The sequence below is a fragment of the Stenella coeruleoalba genome, assembly GCF_951394435.1.
Source record: "Stenella coeruleoalba genome assembly, chromosome: X".
Lineage (NCBI taxonomy): Eukaryota > Metazoa > Chordata > Mammalia > Artiodactyla > Delphinidae > Stenella > Stenella coeruleoalba.
The window spans coordinates 16,008,940-16,026,413 of NC_137152.1; the positions used below are offsets into that span (position 1 = coordinate 16,008,940).

Here is a 17,474-nt window from a genome sequence, read left to right on the forward strand (position 1 = left end):
GACAGCTCATCTCTGAAGCTTATTTCCACAGTTGGTTTCACTTGGAACTGGCAATAGAGGAATTTTAATGAGTTAGACAGGGAAAGGACACCCACACAGGATTTTTCATTTTTTTTTTCCAAATAGGTTTTCAAAAATCTGGTATCTGGTTTGGTTTCAGCACATTTTTTTTATCGAGCCTACAGAAGCAAACAAAGCACTAGCACACCATCAGACTCTTCAATGAAAATGTATTTCACGGTAACACAAGGTACACATCGTGCAAATGAGGCATCACCAGGATCACAATGGTGCTGTGAGGTACAACAGATTGCAAGAAAACAGACATTTAGCAAAACAGGGCTATAAGAAAGATGGCAAGGCGTTTTTTGGAAAGTCAGACCATGCTATCATTTTCTATGTGCTTGTCATAAAAGGGATTTTCCCCCGATATTCATCAAGATCTATGGCACTGTATTGTTGGAGGCATGTATTTTATTTAGTATATACACATACACAAACGTACACAGTTTCCATACCTAATACAGTCTTACACTGTAGCTGGTTTTAAGAGCACATAACAAGATTACTTTGGAGACTTTTTTGTATCTCCTGGTTGCAAACCTCAGTCAGAATTATGGATCTTTCCAAACTCTTTATTGTACAAGACAAAAAAAAAGGTTTCAAAGAAGAAAAGGTTATTTTAATCTGAAAGTCACATTTCACCACAAGAAATGAAGAAAACACATTATTATATGGCACAAAACGTGTAAAGTATACATTCTACCGTCATTTGTCCCCCGCCCAGATGTTTTTATGTTCAAGCCTGTTAAAGTGACATATTAGGTCCAGTTCAGGGGCCCCTGTCTCAGAGCACTATGCTTTTCATTTGTACCTGGTTTTATTAGAGTTGAGTAAACAAACAAACAAAAGCCCCAAGACCCAAGAGAAAAACAACAGCTACAACATGAAAAGCAACCACCTGGGCAGGAGGTGCACGATTCATTCAGTCCAGAAGCCACTTGAGGGTCTGGAGTGACTACAGCTTGGAGGATTTCAGGTACAACATGAAAAGGTCCTTGGAGATTCAGATGCCCAAGTCTGGAGGAATATGCCTAATGGAGCAGACGGCCTTCCACGCTGTTCAATGGCTCCCTTACTCAGCCAGACTCACTCCACTAGCCGCCCAAGGAGCAATGGGGGGCAACACATTTTGCAGGTAGCTAAGTTTAATAATGAAACACGGCTTCTTGATAGTAACTTCCAACAAAGAAACCCCAGAGATGGGGGAAATGTTCCAGAATTTCTTCTCCTTCTAAACACAGACAGGGAGATATGCAACCCAAGTTTTCAGTATATGTTTAAGTAGAGTCTGGGTAAATGTCTAGAATATTTACAAGAAAAGACATCTAAATGTTTATATGCTCCAAGTCTGGGGATAAGAATGGTTCTAAGGTGACTTTCCAAGCCGAAATCACACGGGTTATTCAGAGGATCACTATGCTAATAAGAGTACAGGAAGTGCTTTATCAGCAGCTGAAGCTCATAAATAGAAATGTAACATGGAACTCTGCTAAAGCCCGAGAAGGCCAACGTCTCAAGGATCTACTGAGAGTGGCCAGCGTTTGACATACTAAGTAGGAATACAGTTACATTTTGATTTAATAGTTTGGAATCCAGCGGTTAAGGACGACAGAAGCTTCTTCAGAGGGCCGGCAGCTCAGATTTGACTACCAGCAGCTTCATGGGTTCTCCAAACGCCACCTGTGGCAATTCAAAACCAAAATCAGGTGAAACCAATGGAGAGACAGTATTTTGCAAGTTGTAGCATCTATTCTCTCTCACTGAAATGATCGCAGTGTGGGACTTTCTACCTTCTTGGTAATTGCATTTTCCTTGGCTTATAGTCTCTCAACGGAAGTGCTGCAGCATTTTGTGTAGGACTATTCTTTTAGGGGGTCAAATTTTCTTTCGCGGGACTGTCCTAAAACCTGCAGGACGTTTAATGTCACAAATCCCAGTGCTGCCTCCAGCCACTGTGACAGCCACCCCCAACACCTTTCCAAACACATTTCCAGCAGGGGCGTTGCCACCTCTGGCTGAGAAGAATTTGATAACTAGAATTATATGACAGATGAAAACATACAAGCAGTATGAATACAATTATTTAGCCAAGACTTTTTTGGGACAAGGATTTTGCACTTCTTTTAGTTAGAAATGTAGGAAATAGATTTGAGAAGCCATGAACACTCTTCTAAGTTTTGTGGATTTTCTGGTCCTTAACTGATAGTGAGGTCAGTGAACCGAAGGGTGCAAGGTATGCTAATAACAAGAGAAATCTCTTACTAAATATTAATCCATGTAACTGTCAGGGAAAGAGAATGCTCAGGTGAATTTTTTAAAGTGTCCAAGAAGGCAGCTGCTCTTCCAAACCAGGGATATGGTTTATTCTAAAAACTGCCTGTCATGCATTCCCTCTCATGTGTGAAAGGACCACAACCGCTTCCCCAAGGGCCAAGAGAAGCAAACTCCAAAATGCACTGTCTACAGCCAACAGCTGAGGTCAGGTAGAAATAAGTATGCGAGACACTGTGACCTCAGCCGTGTGGCCTCCCCAACCTGTTTCCTCATTTGAGAAATAGAAAGGTTGGACTAAATCATATCAGTTACTGAAGTTCTGTTATACGAGTGGAATATCATAAAAAATAAGGTGACTGAGATAATGCTGAGAATAGAAAAATTTCAGTCTAAAATGGGAGGAGCAATTGGAATTAAGTTATGAAAGTATTTGATGACACATTCTAATTATGTTTTTCATCATTCAAAAATAAGCCCCGGACTTCCCTGGTGGCACAGTGGTTGAGAGTCCACCTGCCCATGCAGGGGACACGGGTTCGTGCCCCGGTCCGGGAGGATCCCACATGCCGCAGAGCGGCTGGGCCCGTGAGTCATGGCCGCTGAGCCTGCACGTCCAGAGCCTGTGCTCTGCGACGGGAGAGGCCACAACAGTGAGAGGCCCGTGTACCGCCAAAAAAAAAAAAAAAAAAAAAAGCCCCAAACTGAAGTAAATCCAATGTGAGGTGAGTATAACTAAGTACACACAAATCCAGTGTTTCTAGAAGCACTTCGGCAAGAAAAAAAGGCCAAAGGCGGGGAATGCTTCAGGGCACAAACTTCAGTTCTTTCCCCCCTTACTCCTTCAGGTATGATCCAAGAACAGAGGAGTCAACAGGACAGCAAACCATTTAGCCCAACACTCACCAATGTATACAAGTGATTCTAGATAGGATGTGGGATGTCACTGAATAAAACCAGGGGGGAAATTCATTTTATTAACACTACTTTGCACCACTATTACAGCATTCTCTCAGTGTCTGTAAAAAGTTGCTACTTGAGACAGATGGCTGGCCAAACTTTTAGCCAGTGCTTCTACACGCATCCCACCCCCCGGCCCCGAACAGCAGGGGTGGGCATGCTGGGGTGGCGCAGAAAGCTCTCAGATGAGGATTCACTTGAAATCCATCTCAGTTCTTGTACATACCATGAGTCCACATTTGTTTGCTTTTTGTAAAAATAAAACTGACTAGGAGGCTGAGTGACGTTTATCTCATCTTCACAAACCCCAGCTGGAGAGTTACAGATTTAGACTATCATCAAAAGACTGTACCTTTCATTAAAGAGATGTTGTATTTGTCAACAGAAGGTGTTCAGAGTATTTTCTTGGCCAGGACTGTTAAATCCTTCGATCAGGTTTTTGTTACAGTCATCCAGGCTGAGATTTTCACTGGATCTCTTGGGGAAAATGGGGGGGCCAGTGAAATCTAAGAGATCTTGAAGTGCTCGGGCATTACCAGTTCCATTTTGGTCCAGAGATACCCCAGGAATCATTTCACTCACTGGTGAAAATTCTGGGATAGAGATAAGCTCTTCTTTTGAAACAGGACTGGAGGGGGAGAGGGAGAGAGGGAGGGAGAGAGAGAGATGGAGAGATAGACAAACTATTAATTCTATTTGTCATATTTTGTTATACTACTCTTCTTTTCTAGAGAAGACGGATTTAGAGCCAGAGCTTGTGTGTAACACATCATAAAAGATACAAGTTAGTTTAAGTCTGAGACGCTGACAGAAGGGAAACGGATTTGAGACGGGAGGGAAGGGGGCAGGGCACAACCTTTAAAACAATGACATAGCCTTTGAGGATACAAAAACTGGTTAGAACCGATCAGACCCAAGATGGTGGAAGATTCGACTTCCCTTAGACCCTGAGCCTCATTATACCCTCATTATAATGCATTAGCATATGCTAAAGGACAACCCACAGGCGCCATGAGAGTTCCGAGGCTGACCATAAAAGGCCAAAAAGTAGGCAGTGGCCCAATTCCTGGAAATCCCCGCCCCCTCTCCAAAAGAGTTGGAATAATCCTCACACTTGTTAGCGAATGAAATTACCCAGCGCATAAAAACCAACCACGCCATATTTCAGGGTCACTCTCGCCTTTTGAGACTGACCGTATTCTGTCTATGGAACGTGCATCTCCCAGGGCCTCTCACCTTCTGAGATGGCCTGCGCTCTGTCTCTGGAGTGTGTATCTCCCTAAATAAACTGGCTTTCCCACTTACTTCTTGGGGCAGAGCCCCCTTGTCTGCACACTTGTATCCCTCACAAGCATTCTATATTAATAAATCTACTTCTTGCCTATCACTTTGCCTCTCGCTGAATTCCTCCTGCGCTGAGACATAAAGAACCTGAGCTTCATTAAGTCCTGAGACCAGGTGTGCGATTTCAATTAAAAGACAGTGGGTTTGAGTCCCAGCCCGTGGGTTCAAGTCCCATCTGAGGTGTGTGGTTTCAGATTGAGCAGGGCTGTGAAGGCCAAGGTCACGCTGCCCATGGGAAGAAAGTAAAAACCCGCAGGCACCAGCGCACTACTCCAGAGAAGCCAAGCACTTCCGAAACCCTTAAAATGGGAAACGCAAACAGAGCCAATGCCAGAAGCTGAAGGTGAGCTGAACGGCGGTGGGGGAGGGGGCGGGGGGGCTGTCTAATCACCACGGGGTGCCTTGGTGCAGCCTCTCTCTAGCAGCACCGCCTCTGGGGAGCAGCTTTCCCTCCCCAGACCTCACTTTCCTCCGCTGCAAAATGCAATCAACAAGCGTTTCTCCCCCCAGGCGACCACGTGGGGAAGACTTTGCCGGAGCCACCTGGAGGCCGTGCTCAGGCCCGGAACCTCGTTAGCAAGGACCCCCGCCACCCACCCGGCCACCTGCAGAGCCGATCTCTCCCACAGCACCCTCGCTAAAGTGAGACTTCCACTCCCCCGCCCCCCCTCCCCACCACGGGCCTTGTCTCTCTCTCTCTCCTCTCCCTAGAGGTGGAAGGAGGAAGGAGGAACCAGAGGCCTAGCTCAGATAAGTGGTGGGCCGGGATCTGAGGTCCCCTCACCAGGAGTCTCTCTGAACAGCCAGAGTAGGGCTGCTGTCAGGTTTGTCTGGTTTTTTTTCTTCCTCCGTAAGAGCTTAGAGAAGAATCTAGAAAAACAAGTTGAACTGCAGAAGCTCAGATGATCTGTCTCCCTCACACTGAGCCTAGTTAAGGGGCAGCAGCTGACCTGACGCCACTTCTGGTGGCCCGGAGCCTGGGCAAACTGCTTCATTAGTGGGAACACCCGCCCCATCTCCGCCTTGCCCACCTCCATTCCCAGGGTTTGAACAGCTGGTCAGAGCAGGCGGAGGACAGAATGGCGCCACAAGCTTAGGCGCTGCCCCCAGGAGTCACCATTCTCCAATGCAGAGGTGGCCACACCAAGAACGCAGTGCACACACAAAGCTCCTTCACTTCCTTGAACCATGGCCAGTGCCAGGTCTCGTCCCGCCCCCCCACCCAGAGGCAGAAAGAATAAGCACAACTGCCTCGACACGGCGGCGGGAGGTATTGTGTTATCCTTTAAGATGCCCCAGCAGTTCCCTGCCCCCCCGGGGGCAGAGTGGCACCACTTACAGGAAGTCTGCCATGACGGTGGCGGGTGGTGGCAAGGCCTGACGAGGCCGTACTCTCAGGCTGCGCAGGACTCGCTCTCCTGGTGACAGGGCGGCTGGACCCTGGGTTTTCCCATATCTGGCTCAAGGCCAGGGTGCACGAGCTGGGATATTTACAGTCAGTGTGCCCTGGGAAAGGCTCTGCTCCCCACCTGCCTCCCCCCAGACTGAGGCTGAGTATTCACAGGCAAGGAGATAAGTGTAGGCTCCGGCAGGCTGGAGCTCTGGCAGAGCTTGTACAAAATACTGGCATTCCCTCCTGTCACAGAGAGGACCCCCAGCCCAACTGCCCTGCACTGCATTGTTCCAGCGCCTCTGCCCCAACCCCGGGCTAACTGAGCCCCCCTTTGGTCCAGGATTAATTTGCCAGGCAATGTTATCCACAAACATATACCAGTTAAGAATTCCTTAAGTTGTTAGGATCTGAAAGCAAATTAGTTCCTTTATCAAGTTTCCAATGACAAGTTTACTTAAACATGAGACACTGGACACAGTGAGTGCGCCCTTTTGGTGGCCCACCCAGATCCCCTTTGCCTGTGGTTGCACCCACCCCCCAGCTGCTATGGGCTCACAGCTGCTGCCCTTCCTCTGGACAACTGCCTTTGGCTGATGGGAGCATCCCCACCCTGGGTGCTCCACAGTCGATGGCTGACAAACACAGTGCCATGAAGGCCGCCTCCCTTACCGCAGTCAGAGCGCTCTCTGGTGGAAATCCATCCTCCAGAGTTCCACTGGGACCAGCTGAGACCAGATCCTTGCTTAGTGACTCCCCCTGCCCAATCCTGCTTCCCTCCCTTCCCTTTCTCCTGAGAACTCTCTTCTGATAAATCCCATGCCCTAGAATCCCTGTCCCAGGCTCTGTTTCTAGGGAACTCAACCCAAAACATGGATATTAATTTACCACTGTTAGCTTTCCTGAATGGCAACCGTATCTACTATAGGTGTGTAGAAAGATTTGGGTGTGGAAAAGATGAAGAAATCAACTAAGAGGTGGTAGAGGTATCTGGGGAAGAGATGAGGCTCAAATGCAAAAGCAGTGGACCTACCTCACATCCATAGACTGAACTTCTTCGGTTGAATCATCCAGACTGTTTGATTTCCCATCAAGGGCGTCCAGGTGAACAAGTCCCCCAACTGGTTTAAGTCCGTTAGTGAAAACATCTTGGGGGAAAGTCTCTGGGGCAGCACGTTCCACACCATTAACTTCCTGGCAGGTGTTCAAGCCATTGATTTCTGATGGAGAACACAAAGTCATTCTGTCAGTCATAAAATATCCCAAACGATGAAATAACAGGGGAAATATCTATAGAGGCAATGAATCCTCTACTTTACCAACAATGCAATACCTTTTGTAAAAAGAACCCCATGTAGTCACCTTCCCACCGGGAAGAGATGACAAATGACATCATCAGTGTCTGTGCAGGGCTCATGACCCACCCGGGAGGCTTGGTGTCACATGCTGTACAGGTCCCCGGACTCGAGCCACAAGGCTAAAGAGAAATGTGAAGAGTGACTCTGAGATGGGTATGCGTTTTCTGACTTTGGCTGCCACGAAATAGTCCAACCTGAGGAGCTTTAAGTACATGATAGAAAAGAGCTGGACTATCTAGAACTCTGGAAGGCAGAAGAAACTGCCGTAGAACAACAGAGTCAGTTCTTAATAGAACCTGACCAGCAATTAAGCTTCCCGGAAAGCAGCCCGGCCAGCAGATGGCCTGGCTCCGGCACTGGGATTATTAGAGTAACAGAGGAACCCGCCGGTTTCCAAGCGGACCTGACAGAACTGTGCTGGAGATGGAAACTCCACAAGGGAGGGGAAAGTGCACAGGCCCCTTCCACTAATAAAGCTCTTAGGACCCGTGGGTGCTAGTCTCCCACAGGAAGCGCCATGAGCCCTCACCTCCTGAAAGGAAGAACCTAAGAACCAGACCTCACGCTCACCTATTTTGTTGGGGACAACTGGTTTTGTCTTATTTTCCACACACACAGCAGGCTGAAGCTCCACTTTCGGGTCTTCTTTCTGAAAACAAATAGAGGGAAGGTTGGCTTTATGTAGAAAGGTAAGTGCTTTTGAAAAGTATCAGAGGATATTTGGAACCATGCTGGGCCAACTGTCTGCTCCACGGTAATTCTTTGAATTTTCTGAGGTTATTACAAATCAGCTATGTTTCCCTTATCAATATGCCACCATTCTCTTTTTTGATCTGTGGACTATAATGCTTCTCTCTGCATCCCTACCCCCATTTCCCTGAGGACATTTTTTGTTATCACCCCATCTCTGAAATCCCTCTCTTAGACTCCTCTTTCCTTTCAGGGACCTACAGCCTCCTTAATCTAGCCAGGAACAAAGCAAGGAAGAGCCTATTTTTTTCTGGTTAATCCTCTCTGAGACCTACAATGTCACTGAATATATTCCACCATTCTGTTCTTCTCAGAACATGAATTATGAAAATGGTACTCTGAATGCCTACCTTCACTTCCAGAGACACATCACTCTTCCTTGTTCTCTTCATAATTTCATCTATTCTCTGGGAACCAAAAAGAAGCAGGTACATATACAAGTAAGCCGGGTCTATATGCAATTTCACATTCCTCACAAAATTTGTAAAAAAGAAACATCAGCAGAGGATAATGTGTATAGAAAGGTTTTTCCATTGATTTTGCAGACATACACCTCTGCCATACGAACACGGTCAAATGCTTAAGGAGTGAACCAGTTAAGTATCTAGAATCAACAATTTATATCCCATCTTTCTCCTTCCTCTCCTTAAGTTACCTAGAAAGCAACACATCACTACCTGCCATTCAAGAGGACCACCCTAAAGAAAGCCAAGCTGAGGTGCAGAAGGGGAGGCCACAGATTGGACACCATGAGAATGGACCTTCATAATCAGCCTCCTTAAACCCTTTACCCGTAATTAAATGGCCTAAACACCCCAATTAAAAGACAAAAACTGTCAAACTGGATTAAAATAACAAATCCTGACCATATGCTGTTTATAAGAGGCACATTTATAAGGACACATAGGTTCAAAGTGAAAAAATTTATCATGCAGGTGCTAATCACAAAAAGGCTGACAAAGTAGACTTTAAGAAATATTACTAGAGATAAAGAAGGACGTTTCAGGGCTTCCCTGGTGGCGCAGTGGTTGAGAGTCCACCTGCCGATGCAGGGGACATGGGTTCGTGCCCCGGTCCGGGATGATCCCACGTGCCGCAGAGCGGCTGGGCCCGTGAGCCATGGCCGCTGAGCCTGCGCGTCAGGAGCCTGTGCTCCGCAACGGGAGAGGCCACAACAGTGAGAGGCCCGCGTACCGCAAAAAAAAAAAAAAAAAAAAAGAAGGACGTTTCATAATGATAAAAGGGTAATTCAATGGGAAAATTTAATAATTTGAAATATAAATCCACCTAACAGTAGAGCTTCAAATTATGTATATAAAAACAAAAATGTATAGAACTGGAAGGAGTAGTGGAGAAATCCATAATCACAGATGGAGCTTTCAATACCCCTCTCTCAGTAAATGAAAGAACAAGATGACAGAAAACTAATAAAGACACAACAGTATGATCAACGAAATCAACCTAAATAACAATTCTAAGAGCACCGTACCCAACAACTGCAGAACATAACTGGACTCACTTCCTGTCCCTGCCTCACCCTAAGTACTCCTGATCCCTTAGCCCTTACCTTCTTCCTCTCCAGTCGCTCCTGTTCAATCTGCAGCATGATCTGCTCTCTTTCTAGACGCATCTGTTTAGCTGCCTCCTGGGCCTTTGCTTCTGCTGCTTCCTTCTGGTAGAAACACGTAAAAGAAGGGATAGGCTTTACTAAGCTGAAGAAAACGCTAGTTAATTCCCTGGGGTTTGCACCTATATTCCTCCACCTCATCATCGACCGAAAAGTGGGTGCTGCTCGAATATTCAATGTGGATTTACACAGCCTGCTCTACGACACAGCAGACATGGTTGGGTCTCACTCATATGACCTCGGTCCACCATGCAAATCACCTGCAGACATTCTGCGTACAAGGTCAAGGTCTTTCTGTGTCTGAGGGTAGTCTCTGGCCATAAGTATGCATGTGGCTAGAAATTTCAGGAAGTTAATTTCCCCTCAGTGACCTGCAACCATAAGGGGCAGGACTTGGAAGACAACCTAGTTTCCTCACCACTCAAGGGGATAATCCTAAGGCATGGTCCACAGTCTCTCAGAGAGTTCCATAGTGAGCAAGTTCCAGCTGCCCACAGTAACCCACTCACCAATGTGCTTTCCTCTCACTCCCCTACCAGCTTCCTGCGATCATCTCCCAAATAAACTACTGGCACCCAAGTTCTCATCCAGGGTCTGCCTTCGGGGGAACCCAAACGGACATACAGCAAATACTACCAACTTCACTTCTGTTGCCCAAAGTAACTCATATTTATTAACTAGCCCAGTTAAAGAAAAACTTCAAGTAAACATTATGAGTCATCCAAATTTAACTAATTTTACCTAATACTAACTAAGGCCCTTAAGGAAAGTCTATATAAGGATTTGCACAGTACCTGCTTTTCAATCATGGCCTTTTCCTGCTTTTCTTTTTCTTGCTTTTCCTTTTCTTGCTCTTCTTTCAACAGCAGCTCCTCCTTGGCCCTCCGCTTGGCCTCCTCTGCCGCCTTCCTTTTCTCTTCTTCCTCCTGCCGCTTCTTTTCCTCTTCCTGCTTACGGGCTGCTTCTTCTAGGCGAAGTCTTTCCCCCTCTGCCTTTCTTTGCAATTCCTCTCTCTCCAGCCTTTTGAGAACATAAATGATGTTAGAAGACAACGACGACGTGCCCAAAAGGTAAACTACCAAGAGCTATGTGCCAACAGTAGAGCATAACACTTGCCACTGTCACAGACACATGCATATGAGTTAGCATCCACTTAAGAAAATGACTCACATCCTTCTCAGAAAGCCACTCCAGTCCATAACGTTACCAAAAAAAATAATAAGCAAAGTGGACTTTAAATTCTGTGATACCCAGAGTAATAATGTATTGATTTGTGAATAGACTGTAATGAAGACACAGATGTTCCCTAGCCAATTTACAAATGACCACAGGCCCATCATTCTTTTTTTTTTTTTTTTTTTTTTTTTTTTTTGCGGTACGCGGGCCTCTCACTGCTGTGGCCTCTCCCGTTGCGGAGCACAGGCTCCGGACGCGCAGGCTCAGCGGCCATGGCTCACGGGCCCAGCCGCCCCGCGGCATGTGGGATCTTCCCGGACCGGGGCACGAACCCGTGTCCCCTGCATCGGCAGGCGGACTCTCAACCACTGCGCCACCAGGGAAGCCCCCATCATTCTTACTGAATGAGAATTCCTTAAAAACTGAGTAGGATAAATATTTAAAACCAACTTAAATGCACTACCAAATGTAAAATAGGTAGTTAGTGGGAAGCAGCTGCATAGCACAGGGAGATCAGCTCGGTGCTTTGTGACCACCTAGAGGGGTGGGATAGGGGCGGTGGGAGGGAGACGCAAGAGGGAGGGGATAAGGGGATCTATGTATACGGTATAGCTGATTCACTTTGTTATACAGCAGAAACTAACACACCATTGTAAAACAATTATACTCCAATAAAGATGTTAAAAAAAAAACAACTTAAGCTAGAAAAAAAAAAAGAAAAAAAACCTCGAAGTGTCTCAGTGACTCTCACATCTGTGCCAGTCAGCAATTTGAGAGCAGTGACTAGGAGCTCAAAAAGTTCACTTTGGTTTTAATTAGTATGTGACTTCTGAAGCAGCAAATGGAAGAAAATGCTCAACAGAAACTTGACATTTAAGGAATTAAAGCATCTATTTTCCATTTATCTTGGCATTCTTTAAAAAAATTTTAGCTTTTATTCTTTGCTAAATGAAAATTAAATGGCATTTAGACATTTTTCATCCACAGATGAATGGTCAGCGATGTAACGATAAAGAGCTTAAGCAGTGAGGGAAAACTCTGTAAAGTCTAAGTGCTTGTTTTTACATTTCTAACGTTCTTCCTGCTCATGCGTGTCACTTTCCTCTTCTATGAAAAAATGTGGATAACTATACTCATTTTGCAGCGAGTTACTGACTGGCAATGTGCCCCATGGGCAAGACCAAGACTGCATTCTGATTGTGCCACTTGCTGTGTGACCCTTCCTTGGAAAGTCACTCAACATTTCTGACCATTTTAAAAAAATGGGAATAGCTATATTACTGGCTCCTCGACATCACTGTGGGAATAAATGAGATAATGGGAAGCACTTAGCACAATGCCTGGTCCTGGGCAGATTCTCAAATGCTAGTGTGTTTTACAATTTAAAATGAACGCTCTCTTCAATTCCCAGTGTCCTTTTAAGCGCATCTGTAAATGTGTATGTTTTTCAGAAATTATCTTTATTTGGAAGCAGGTACCACTGACTTACTGGGGCGCTGGTATATTGTTATAAATGATCAAGACTTAAAAAGAACATCCTTCCACCCTAACGGTTGGCTTTAGGAATCACGGAGGCAATTAGCCTATGTGCTACCAAAGAAATATTTTAAAAGGTAAAAAAATACACAAAGACATTAGCCTAAAACTACAATGGGACATGACAATGTATTCTATGTTCACAGAGGGTGCAGTGCCTAAAAGCTGGAACAACTGAAATTACTAACAAATATTCTGGAGAACTTTGGAGAAGAGCATTATGGGGCCTAGTCAGAAAGAAACTCACCAGTTCTTAGTTTCCTCAATGAAAGACTAGGATGCCCAACACAGGATTGTAAAAACCGGATGTGTCAATAACAAAACTTCTCCCAAGGTTAATCAGAGCACTGTTTTAGTATTTCTCTCTCTTTTAAGGAGCCAGTTGTGACTGTCTCAGAGAAGTTAATACACGAAGGATACGTATATAAATTAACCCACAAGCTACTTCATCCTTAGGATCTGAAAAGCCACTCGGTTTCTTCCGTTTTACCAGGAGGACTTCAGAGGTGCCCGATGCATAGCTATGCAGTAACACATCCTCTTAGCCCCTAGGTCTCCATAATCCAAGTCATCACCCACAACATAAATTCCTCCCCACAGGCCCGTAAGCCCCTACAGACAAAATTCCCTCCATTTAACCACACTCTGCTTCCCCCAAAGTAGCTAAAAACTGGCTTTCCCTGTGTGAAACCAAGTCTCTCAAAATCCTCTCCAAGAATAAACACTCTTTCTCTCCCTGCTTAACGAACCAGAGAGGACATGGCAGTGTCATTTCCCCAGCGCCCCTCTGCTGCAGGCAGCCCGACCCCACTGCCCTTACCGTCATTACCGGCTCCCTCCGGAGCTCACCAGACCCACGTGTACTTCTGTCACCCCCGCCCGTCCTTGCTCCTGCCACCCACCCCAAACCTACCCCCCTTCCTCACCAGATAGAAAGTACCAGAAAACTGTGCACTGTAGTCATCATTCAGTGGATACGTCCCTCATCCCCGTTCCCGGCCACCGGTGAGGGTCTTCTGTGTAACGACCCCCATCTCTCAAGCTCCAGACGCCGGCCCCCTCTCGTCCCACCCTCTCACATTTGCACCATGTCCCTGACACATGTTCAGTCTCGACTCATTCAATCTCCGGATGAGTATGTGGGTTTCACTTTCTCCCTTCCTTACGTGCTTAAAAGTTTTCATTTAAAAAAGCTTAACCTTCAATGTTCTAACCTTCCCCTTCTTTGATCTGCCCTCACCCGTCCCTCGCCGCCTTCTCTCCTGACCGGCCCCGGGCAGCTCTGTGCCGTCCCTGCATCCGCTCCCTCTTCTCTCAGGGCGCCCAGGCTGCCCAGCCACTGAGCATCTGTGGGATGGCATGGGGGCCACTCTGGGCCCTCCTGGGTTGTCAACAGTGGTTGAAGTAAGGCCCAGACAAGGCTGACTGGTCATCTTTCCCTGGACCTCAGCCGCCACGCCAGCCATCCATCCTCACCTCCCAGACCCCCAGGGGAACAGTCCAAACCTCCACTTTTCCACCGTCTTCCACATCCTCTTTAGTCGATGGCATCATCAACCACTTTCCAGAGAAGACCGGGGCCACCTGATCTGGGCTTCCTAAACTTCACTCCTCTACAGCATTCCTGCTCAGAAAATGCCCCCTTTTTTCTGCTTAGATGCAAAGGATTATAAATGCCACCAACCACACTATTAATTCCACACACAGCCCCGCACCCGAGTTCCTTCCACCGTCCCCCTCTCTTCCTTCCATCGCTTTGTCCTTCTACACGGACCTTCCCACGGCCTGCAAAACACTCAGGCCTCAGGGATCCCAAACAACTCTCCTCTGTCCCCTCTCCCCTGCATTCTGCTGATGCTCAGGGCCTCTGCCATCTCACCTCTGTCAAGCTGCTTCTGTCTCCACCCCTCTCCATGATTTCCCCCCAAACCTCCATTCGTGTCCTAAACCCCAAGACCAACGGCCTTTCCTCAGCCTCGACACGTCTCGCAGGTGCAAGCGGCATTCGACTTCCCTCCTGTGAGGGCCTGGCTCTCCCTTCCTGACTCGGCCGCCACCCCCCGCGCCAGACGGGCCCTGCCTGCCCAGCTCTTACCCCGACAGTCCACCACCCAGAGGCTCAACCGACGAGCTGCCAGGGCTGAGCGGCACCAGGACCTCTGCCGGAAGGGCCGGGCCCAGGCCAACTCTCGCACAGATACTGAGCTGCAGCCTGGCTATGTGACCCTGCTGATGGAGGGTGCCTAACTCAACTATCTTTCCACTTGGGCCCACAGCAGCTATCTTAACTTCTTAACATGACTCATTTTGCAATCCCAGTAAGATCTCTTTGCTTCTAGTTTCTGCCAGTGCCTTCCCTGGGGCGGACCCAGGGTCTAGGGTTTCTTGCTCCAAGAATCCTGATTTCTATCTTGGGCCATCCACGAGCCCAGGCACTGTGCCCTGTTCTGCATGCTTCCAGGAGAGCCCCAGGGTCACTGCTAGCGGGGACTGGACCAGCGTTTGCTCTTCTTCCGGGCCCAGCTGTCTGGGCACCTTGTCAGCCCTTCTGCTCTGAGCAGTCTCATCCCTGACTCGGATGGCGTTTTCCTCACCAGTTTGTCACAGTGATTGGCTTTCCACGGTCTGGCTCAAGTATCTTTATTTTCTCTATATTCTCTCATCTGGCAACTACATTTGTGTGGCTTCAACCACTGACTCTTAAGCACAAAACAGGAGCGAGGATGATCTTATCCCAAGAGGTGTCCGCTGTGTTCCAGGCCCTGGTTGTGTGGTACTGTACTTTCTCACCTCCCACGTGGTGCTAGCAAAGCTTCATATTCTGGCAAGAGAGAGGAAAGCTGATTTTGGGTCAAGGGTATTGCTCTCATTTTTGCCTAGGCCCCAGGCTTCAATTCCATTTCTAATCACCTGGATATCTTGCAGGCACCTTAAACTTAGTTTATCTACAATCAAATGGCTTGTTTTTACCCTCTAAAATCAATTCCTTCTGTCCTTCCTTTATCTGTCATTGGGTGTACCATTCTCCTATGCTTAGAATCAAACCTTGGCGTCGACTTTGAATGGGCCCATTTCTGTTGAACCCGCCTTCACTCCTCCAGCTCGAGCTCCACCACACTGCGCTGCCTTCTCTTAACCCACGATTGCAATGGCTTCTCATTTGGGCCTCTTCCTACTTCTCTACCTTTCCTGTATGTTCACTGAGCGCCAGCACCAGTGATCCAAAGACTGTACCCCGGCCAAGGTGCTTAGTTGGGGGAAGTAGGCCTGTGAACAAATGAGGAGGCTCTGTGATCAGCCGACCAGCCAGGCTGGGCGGGCGAAGAGGGGGAGAGGTCTGTTCTCTCCCAGGGGCAGGGCTGGAAAGGCTTGCAGACAGGGAGCAGTGCTTGACCCGAGTCGGACAATGGAAAATGTGTCTGCTGACAAGGAGCTCGAGGCCACGGGAGGCAGCGTGAAAGCAGATGAGGAGGTGTGGACCTGCAGGACACAGGGGTGCTCAGGCCGTGGCAGGCCTCCTGTGGGCAGGGGAGTCACCGGCTTGTTAAAGGACAGGAGCAGGACAATGACACTTATCTGAGAACAGGCACTGGGGACACAGCGTGGACAGTGGATGAGCTCCGCGAGACCTAGAGCGGGGAGCTCAGTGCGGACGTCACAGACACAGTCCAGGTCAGAGACCACAGGGGCCAGAGCTCAGGAGGGGAGAAGGGGCTGGAGGGGAAGGGAGACGAGAGAGATGCTAGAGGCGGCCGAGACAGACCTGACAGGGGACGGGACACTGACGAGGAAGGAGAGGGGAAGTTGAGAGCTGGCTCGGACACATCTGATCTGGTTGCCTGGAGACATGGAGGACTGAGCTTGTGAAAGGAAAAGCAAGTCTGCGAGAAAGACAGTAAGGTCTGCTTTGGAAATGCTCAATTTGAGATGTGTGTGGGACACACTTAAAGGAAAGCATAAAGCAGTTGGTAATACTGCCTGCAGGTTCTAGACCAGTGCTAGCCAACAGACCTTTCTGTGATGAGGGAAACGTTCTAGAGATTTGTGTAGTCCGATATGGTAGCCACTAGCCACGTAGCTACTGAGCACTTGAAATGTGGCCATACGGCTGGGGAACTGAATTGGACTTGATCTTAGTGTATTTCCATTTCGGTGGCCACCTGGGACTAGAGGCGGTGGTACTGGACAGCACAGGCTCAGGAGGCATCAGTACCCATGTGTGATTTAATGCCTCCCTTGTACCAGAAAGTATTGAAGGTTTACAGAGCAAGATGAAATTGGCTTCAGAAATAGATGGTAAAACAAGGCAAAGAAAAGATGAGGGTAGAAAGGGAGATGAGAGCAGAGTTGGGTTAGCACCCCAAATGCTGAGCATGAGGACGCTGTGTGAAATGCGAGCCCCAAACTTTTGAAGCCAGAGGAAGCTGGCAGCGCATTGGGGGCGCGGGCCAGGCAGGAGGGCGCAGCGCTGCTCGGGAAGGGCTTGTCAGGTGAAGCTGGCCAAGGACTGAGGGCTGGGAGCCCAGGTGATGCGTGAGGGGCTGAGCGGGAGACAGAGGAGACTGAGAAGGAGAGGCAAGAGAAGCAAGGGCAAGCGCGACACGGTCAAAGCCAACCAAGAAATGGATTAGGAGTCCGGCAATTAGGAGGAATGGTGAGTGTGAGGTCTGCAGACTGAGTGTGAGTAGAGGAAATAGAGACAGGCAGTACAGTCAATTCTTTGAGGAGCTGCGCTGTGAAGGAAACGGGAGAGGGTGCTGGCTGGAAGGCAGAGAGCTGCACCTTCCTTAGCACAAGCTACAGGCACGCGACTCACCTGCTCAGGGCCCGCACATCCCAAGCCCTGTCACTGAGGTCCTGCGACTCATCCTCCTCTCCTGGGACCTCCCTTCACACATCCTGCGGCCCACCCAACCCAGCCCAAACACACCACTCAGTAAAAAGACCTGCTGCTGTTAACCAAAAGGTTGGAGGTGGGAAAATCATCAGAGAAGTCCAG

The 17,474-nt window shown here is 47.9% G+C and overlaps 1 protein-coding gene across 5 annotated transcripts in view; it reads right to left on the minus strand.

Annotated features, from left to right (window-relative positions):
* Positions 1-171: 171 nt before the first annotated feature.
* Positions 172-17,474, minus strand: part of MAP7D2 (MAP7 domain containing 2) — a 107,787-nt gene continuing 90,484 nt past the window's right edge. For 4 of the 5 annotated variants that reach the window (XM_079910758.1, XM_079910757.1, XM_079910756.1 and 1 more), the window contains 7 exons: positions 10,558-10,783; positions 9,704-9,808; positions 8,487-8,543; positions 7,957-8,035; positions 7,062-7,248; positions 3,647-3,922; positions 172-1,743 (listed from right to left, as the gene is read on the minus strand). In XM_079910758.1, the coding sequence (XP_079766884.1) occupies positions 3,673-3,922; positions 7,062-7,248; positions 7,957-8,035; positions 8,487-8,543; positions 9,704-9,808; positions 10,558-10,783 (904 nt within the window). In that variant the 3' untranslated portion in view covers positions 172-1,743; positions 3,647-3,672. The remainder of the gene's footprint in view (positions 1,744-3,646; positions 3,923-7,061; positions 7,249-7,956; positions 8,036-8,486; positions 8,544-9,703; positions 9,809-10,557; positions 10,784-17,474) is intronic. The other variant, XM_079910760.1, reaches the window with a different exon arrangement.